Below are 7,783 nucleotides of genomic sequence, written 5' to 3'. Positions count from 1 at the left end.
TTCACCGCAACCGATCTAAATATTGAAGTGAAAGACCACACACACTACTGTCAACCGCCCCTCCTCCCTTCTCCGGCTTTAACTCTCGGTACCCTCTGCTTTCTTCCCGGCGAAAACAACAATGGAGCCAGATGTTAGCATCGAAACCAGTTCCATGATCCGGATCGCCGTCCTCCCGGTCGGAGAAATCCACCTGCACCTCTTCCGCAAATACGCCGGGATGCTCGGCCGCCACCACAAGATCGAACTCTCAACTATCACTGATTTCTACAAAGCTGACCAAAAATCTCCATTCTCTCAACAGCCATGGGAATCCGGTAGTCTAAGGTTCAAGTTCATTGTAGGCGGATCGCCGCCGAGTCCATGGGAGGATTTCCAATCAAACCGTAAAATTCACGGCGTTATCGGAATCTGTCATTGTCCGTCTTCTCCTGATCTAGGCAGTGTTGCTGAGCAATTCGCTATGGCTTGTAAAGGATACTCATCTTCAGTTGTGCAAAGGTGTTTCGTTTTTTCCCCTGGAGATACACAGGTTATTTTCCCGATTTTCCCTAAGTTTTATATAATTTTACATCAATATCCAGTTCAATTACGTTATGGACATTTCATGAGAGTAGATCACTTAGTAGAATCCCGAATTGTAATGCTTTTGGTTTTGAATCATTGTTTGACTTTCAGCTCTTGAAAAACGTTTAATCATTAGCTTCCGTGTGTTTCCTTATCCTACTGTTTCTTCTTCCTTTGTACGAGTGTAGGCGTCTTGCAGTATTTGTTACAATTGCACCACGACATATATATATATATATATATATATATATATATTCCAATATTTATAGTTGCTTGCTAATTGTCATCCTATTCTTCCAAGAAATCATCCTAATAACATGATACCTTTGGTGTTGTTCATCTTCTATTGCAGCTAGCAGATAGGAATAACAACAAAAATAAACTGGTTTTGTTTCCTCCTGCTGACCAGCGGACTCAAGAAATTCACCTGCAAACAATGATGCAAGAAATTGCTGCTTCACTTCTAATGGAGTTTGAAAAGTGGGTTCTCAGACCAGAATCTGGTGGAATAATTCTGAAGACACCTTTAGATTCTCAAGCCAGTCTCAGCTCAGAGGAGGTTTATGTTTTAGGTGTCCTGATGATTGAATAATTGCTACAATTTTTCTCCCCCTTTTGTCTTAAAGCTATAAACATTGAATTATGAAGTACATGCTTCAAGAATGGCAATTAAACAACTTTATCACAACTATATTTCAGGTGATCAAAGCAAAAAAGAGGAGACTTGGGAGAGCACAGAAAACAACTGGAGATTATTGTTTACTAGCTGGATCACCTGTTGATGCCAATGCTCATTATTCTACTGCTTTAGAACTTGCCAGACTTACTGGGGATTACTTTTGGTATGCTGGTGCAATGGAAGGTGGTGTTTGTGCCTTGTTGGTGAGTATATCAAAGGATCCGATCAATAAAGATATTCTTAAATAATGTGTTGATATTTGGTATCATGGTTTTTTCAATATCTATGCTGTTATTGTAGCAATAAAGGGAATTTTATGGATCAACCCTTAGGAAGTCTAAACCTCATTAAAAACTATGACAATTCTACTCTTATATTCTTCTCATGTCACCCTTTCAAATTTAAGCTGCAATATAGTATGTCTTTTCAAATATATGGTTACCTTTTGATGTTTATATATATCAAATTCAAATCCAAGTATGCTGTGTAACATATTAATGTTTTGTGTTTTTGTTGTATAATAAGATGGATAAAGCAGTTCATAGGGATCCAGCTATAGAGGAGGAGGTCAAGTATCGTTACAACAGTGTCATTGTGCATTACAGGAAGTCATTTATACAAGACAATGCTCAAAGGTAGATAGATAGCTCCTTTCAAGTTATCCACATGAGTAACATCTTATTTAAATTAATTTCTTTATTCTTTGCAGGGTTTCACCCCTCAGTTTTGAACTGGAAGCTACTTTGAAATTGGCAAGATTTCTATGCAGGTAGATTTGTAAAACTTTGTTATTATTTATGTCTACCTTATCAGGACATTGTATTTTGAAAAATCTACCCAATTATGATAAATTGTTGTGATTGACAGACGTGAGCTGGCTAAGGAGGTGGTTGACCTTTTGACTGCTGCAGCAGATGGAGCAAAATCTTTGATTGATGCAAGTGATAGACTGATATTATACATTGAAATAGCTCGTTTATATGGAACTCTTGGTTACCATAGAAAAGCTGCCTTTTTCTCCAGACAAGTCGCTCAGTTATATTTACAACAAGAAAACAGTTTAGCTGCCATTAGTGCCATGCAAGTGTTAGCACTTACTACAAAAGCATATCGTGTTCAAAGTCGCGCATCCATTCCCAAAGTGAGTTTTTAACTTTTTATTCAAATTCAAATTAAAATCCCCTTTTTAAAATCTAAAACCTGCTTACATTTTGGTTTGTTTATACTTTATACAAGGATACGGGTTCATGTATTGGTGATAATGGGAAGATGAATCATGAATTGGTTGTATCTTTATTTGAGTCTCAATGGAGCACTCTACAGATGGTTGTATTAAAAGAGATACTTCTCTCAGCTGTTCGTGCTGGAGATCCTCTTGCTGCATGGAGTGCAGCAGCACGTTTATTAAGATCTTATTATCCTTTAATTACACCTTCAGGCCAAAATGGTCTTGCAACTGCACTTAATAATTCTGCTGAAAGGCTTCCTTCTGGAACTCATTGTCCTGATCCTGCCTTACCTTTTGTAAGGCTGCATTCATTTCCTCTACACCCATCGCAAATGGACATAATAAAACGAACACCGGGTCGACCCGATTGGTGGGCCGGATCCGCTCCATCTGGACCCTTCATCTACACACCTTTCACCAAAGGCGATCAAACCACCACCACAAAACAAGACCTCGTTTGGGTCGTGGGTGAACCCGTTCAAGTCCTGGTCGAATTAGCCAACCCATGCGGGTTTGACCTTTTAGTCAACTCCATTTACCTCTCAGTCCACTCCGGAAACTTCGATTCCTTTCCAATCACCGTCACCCTCCCCCCCAATTCCTCCAAAGTCATCACCCTCTCCGGAATCCCAACAAAAACCGGGCCCGTTTCCATTCCGGGATGCATCGTTCACTGTTTCGGTGTCGTCACCGAACATTTCTTCAAAGACGTCGACAATTTACTCCTCGGAGCTCAACAAGGCCTCGTGATTTCCGACCCGTTTAGGTGTTGCGGGTCCGGGAACGGGAAAGTGAAGAACACAAATGTACCGAGTATTACGGTTGTGCCATCGCTTCCGTTGCTGGTGTCGCGGACTGTTGGCGGCGATGGGGCGGTGATTTTGTACGAAGGTGAGATCCGCGAGGTTTGGATTAGCATTGCGAATGCGGGAACAGTTGCGGTTGAACAAGCACATGTTTCGTTATCAGGGAAGAATCAGGAATCGGTGATTTCGATTGGGTCGGAGGCGTTGGAATCAGCACTTCCGTTGAAGCCAGGGGCGGAAGTCACGATTCCGGTGACTTTAAAAGCTTGGCAACTTGGGTTGGCGGATCTTGATGGGTCTAGGCCCATGAAAGATTCAAGTAGCCCGATGTTGTTGATCCATTATGCAGGTAATTTTTTCTACTTTTTCACCAATGATTTAAATATACAATGTTATAATTGTGTTTGAGGGAATTAACGTCTTTTCATGTCTCAGGTCCCACAGAGAACCACCGAGAGCCGCCAGCAACCACCGGTCTCCTGCCACCTGGTCGCCGCCTCGTGACACCTTTAAACATCTGTGTCTTACAAGGGTTATCTTTTGTAAAAGCTCGGTTACTTTCAATGGAAATTCCCGCTCATGTGGGACAAATTTCTGATAATTCCACACACACAGATCGGTTGGTCAAAATGGACCCCTACAGAGGCAGCTGGGGCCTACGTTTTCTTGAACTCGAATTATCAAACCCAACCGATGTTGTCTTCGAGGTTGGTGTCTCGGTCAACCTTGAAAACGTTGACCAAAATTCATCCGAATTCGATTACCCAAAAACACGAATCGATCGAGACTACACTGCGAGAGTATTAATCCCGTTGGAGCATTTTAAGCTACCGATTCTTGATGGTTCCTTTTTGGTAACGAATTCAAAGTCAAACAAGAAAGCGGAAGTCAACGCGTCCATAAAGGATTTGATTTCGAAAATTAAGGTTAGGTGGGTTTCCGGAAGGAATAGTTCCGGGGAGTTGCATATTAAAGATGCTACTCAGGCTGCCCTTCAGACATCGGTCATGGATGTTTTGCTGCCCGATCCTTTGACTTTTAGTTTCCGGCTCGTTGACCAAGTTGACCAAGGTCAAGGTCGTGTATTGGCACATGAGATGACACCTATGGAAGTTATGGTGAGGAATAATACCAAGGATTTGATCAGTATGAGTCTTAGTATTACGTGTAGAGATGTTGCTGGTGAAAACTGCATTGAAGGGACTAATTCTGCTGTACTTTGGTCTGGTAAGTACTTTTTACCCATTATAGAAATGCATTTTATTTTATTTTATTTTTTAATTTTAACACGTGTTGTATTTATGGTAGGTGCTTTGAGTGGGATGAAGGTGGATGTTCCTCCACTTGAAGAAATTAAACATGCGTTCAGTTTGTATTTTCTGGTCCCGGGTGAGTACACACTACTGGCTGCTGCAGTCATAGATGATCCCAATGAAATTCTTCGGGCTCGGGCTCGATCTTCTTCTCCTGATGAACCCATCTTTTGTCGGGGCCCACCTTATCATGTTCGCGTAAATGGTACTCTCTAAACCTATTCTTTCTCTATTTTTTTTTTTAAAACCAATCGGCTAAACATTTAATGTTGGATAGAACTATATGTAGAGACACACATATATACGTCTATGTGTGTGTGTATCGAGTCTGTGTATTTGTTTGTGCTATGTTGTAATGTATGGAACTTTTGCATCATGATGTGTAACTATTGTTGGTAAAAACCTTACATGAGGACTTTTTACATTAAGCTTTTCATTTTTAGAAAAAGTTGGATAAAACAGAACATGTGGTACTGTTTTTGACATGAATTGGACTGATATTGGATATGATGTCGATGGGACACAAATTGTGATTTTTTTATTGTATACGAAAGTATGGGATAGGGACAGGGACGTGCAAACGACGTGAATGTCGTTAATAGAAAGTAGTCCTTGAAGTTTTAGTCCCCAAAGCAAAAAAAATCTTTAGATGGGGAAATAGACTTGGGGTGTCTTTGGAAAGCTTTTTTTTTATTTTTTTTTTATTTTTTTTTTTATTTTTTAATTTAGTAGAGATTTTTGTTTATATGTTTATTTGTTTTTTATTTCTAACATGACTTAAAGAAAAAGCTTGGTTTGAAAGTAAGAGCTTAAATTTTTTATTTTAGAACAAAAAATCCCAAATCTAAAAGCTAGATTTTGAGAGTTTTTTAGCAAGTTTATTTATTTATCTATTCTAATGTATTTTTACATCTTTCAAAAACATGTAACTACATTTGTCAAAACTTATACAAATAAAAGCTATAATTTAAGTTAGTAGTTGTCGAAAGTAGGGATGAGATTTAAAATCGGAAAACCATACCAAAAACGGAACCGGAACCATTAGAACCAGAATATGTAGAATCGATCCACGTTCTGTGTTTAAAGAGTGTCTTTATCCACGTTCCGGGTCCTTGGGGTTTGGGTAAACCGGGTTTAAGAACCGGATTAGTTTCTGTAAAAACTTTAAAACATGCATGTGTCATTCGTTTGAAGTCGAACTGACATATGGTTTTTTCCAGTGTGTAGTTTAAAGTTTGTACATAATTTTAGACTATATTTTTTTGTCATTTTTGGTTTCATGTTAATTGATTTAAAGTCACCCAAAGTCGGGATATCAAAACCGAAATTTTTTAATTTTCAGTTTTTTTTTTTTTTTTTTTTTTTGAATTCTATATAAAAATTTAAAGCATGCATATCTATTTTGTTTGAACTCAGATTAGCATGTGGTTTTTCCAACGTGTAATTTAGAGTTTGTATATGATTTTAGACTATAATTTTGTCATTTTTGGTTTAATATTCAATGACTTACGTTCCTCCAAAGTCGGGATATAAAAACTGAAAATTTTCAAAGTTCGATGAACTAAGTAATTACCAAAAGAATATTGTTTTCTCAAGTTTTCGGGTTCTAGACCACTTTATCCGATTTTACCCGACCCATTTTAACATTTTCAGGTTTTCCGGTTCTAGTCTTAATTTACCTGGAATTGAACTGGAACCGGTTCTTATATAATACTGATCCGGTTTTCGGTACTACAAAATCTCGTTAATTGGTTTTCGTATTTTCTAGGTCTCGGTCCATCTAGATCGGGTTTAGATCCACTTTTGTCCCTAGTAGAGAGTACTCTTGGTTTGGTATGACTACACTAATTATAAAATGTCAGTATTTTTATCAACTAATTTTTTTTTTTTAAATTCAATTTTAAACTATTATTAGGCTATGGTGAGTGGAGTGTAGTAAGAATGACGAGGCGTTTATGTGGCATAGGGAACGCCCCCTATGCGGTTTGAGGTGTGTGGCCATTCTTGGGAGCTCTCACTCTCTCTCTCTCTCTCTCTCTCTCTCTCTCTCTCTCTCTCTTCATGGTATACCACTCCTTGAGTGTGGTAAGGGAGTGTGACACCATTTCCTCCAGCCTTATAATAATAATAAAAAACTATTATTATAATTATTATGTAGTGGTCTTTTGTATTTTTTAAAAAATAGGGCGATTGGTAAACAATGAATATTTTAAAGGGATAATGACTTGAAAGGGTAACGAACTTTCGACTTTTGTCACATTTAGTCACTAAACTTTTTTTCGTTATCTATTTGCCATTGAACTATTGAAACTGTTCACATTTTACCCTTATGACCGGCTGTTACCGGTCATAAGGGTAAAATGTGAACAGTTTCAATAGTTTAGTGGCAAATAGATAACGAAAAAAAGTTTAGTGACTAAATGTGAACAAAATCGAAAGTTCTTTTCCCTCTAAAAAGTTCAATGACTAAATGTGAACAAACTTCCTATTGTATTATGTTTTAGCAAAATTATTTATTTTTGTTTAATTGTAGCAACATTTGTTGATGAAGAAATCTATGAAATAAAAAAACAAAATGTAACATCCGGATTTCCAGGTATCATCATTTAAGTATTTTTCTTTGAGTTAAGAAGAGAGACTCAACGAGTTGACGCCTCAACTCGTCGAGTAAGGTCGCGACTGATGACTCGGATTAATGAATGGACTCGACGAGTCGGTGAGGCGACTCGACGAGTCCGCGCTGTTGGCAGAAACCCTAAATCGTTGGGCCCGAGCCATATTTAAAGGCACTTATGGCCTTCAATTGCGACTACCATTCCCATAAGTGAGAACCCTAGCAAGCTTGAGTGTGTAGAGTGAGAGGAAGAGCTATCTTGAGCTTTTTGGTGTGATAGATCTGGACCCTTCTAGGTTCAGAGAGCCGAGAATATGAAGCTTTAGTAGAGTAAACCTTGGGGTTCGAAGTTAGGAAGCATTTATGGGATTTTTATGGTATATATAGTTACTTTCATCTTACACATAGATATGAAGTATTTTATATAAATTACGTGCTATGTGTGCATATTATTTGAATACTTGCTGTCTATGTTGGATGAACGATTTTATACATGTTTTAAAAGATTTAAACGGTATATTTATTTTATATCTACAAATATATTGCGGATGAAACATGGATAGATGAAATAGTTGG

General features: G+C 38.1%; 1 protein-coding gene across 1 annotated transcript; it reads left to right on the top strand.

Annotated features, from left to right (window-relative positions):
* LOC111914122 (trafficking protein particle complex II-specific subunit 120 homolog) lies at window positions 1-5,021 on the top strand. Its single transcript, XM_023909865.3, has 9 exons — window positions 1-532; window positions 920-1,126; window positions 1,267-1,449; window positions 1,772-1,881; window positions 1,956-2,015; window positions 2,114-2,387; window positions 2,483-3,629; window positions 3,716-4,507; window positions 4,589-5,021. Exons 1-9 carry the CDS (start codon window positions 122-124, stop codon window positions 4,807-4,809), a joined length of 3,405 nt encoding a protein of 1,134 aa, XP_023765633.1. The 5' UTR covers window positions 1-121; the 3' UTR covers window positions 4,810-5,021.
* The last annotated feature ends 2,762 nt before the right edge of the window (window positions 5,022-7,783 follow it).

The sequence above is a fragment of the Lactuca sativa genome, chromosome 6, assembly GCF_002870075.4.
Source record: "Lactuca sativa cultivar Salinas chromosome 6, Lsat_Salinas_v11, whole genome shotgun sequence".
NCBI classification, from domain to species: domain Eukaryota; kingdom Viridiplantae; phylum Streptophyta; class Magnoliopsida; order Asterales; family Asteraceae; genus Lactuca; species Lactuca sativa.
The sequence above is the reverse complement of the archived record's forward strand: the minus strand, read 5'-3'. Positions and strand labels throughout refer to the sequence as shown.

Excerpts from the sequence above, each read along its gene's own strand:
- LOC111914122 (XM_023909865.3), top strand. The coding sequence starts at position 122 with ATGGAGCCAGATGTTAGCATCGAAACCAGTTCCATGATCCGGATCGCC. Across the intron at positions 533-919 it reads TTTCCCCTGGAGATACACAG|CTAGCAGATAGGAATAACAA; the intron begins GTTATTTTCCCG and ends CTTCTATTGCAG. Across the intron at positions 1,450-1,771 it reads GTGGTGTTTGTGCCTTGTTG|ATGGATAAAGCAGTTCATAG; the intron begins GTGAGTATATCA and ends TTGTATAATAAG.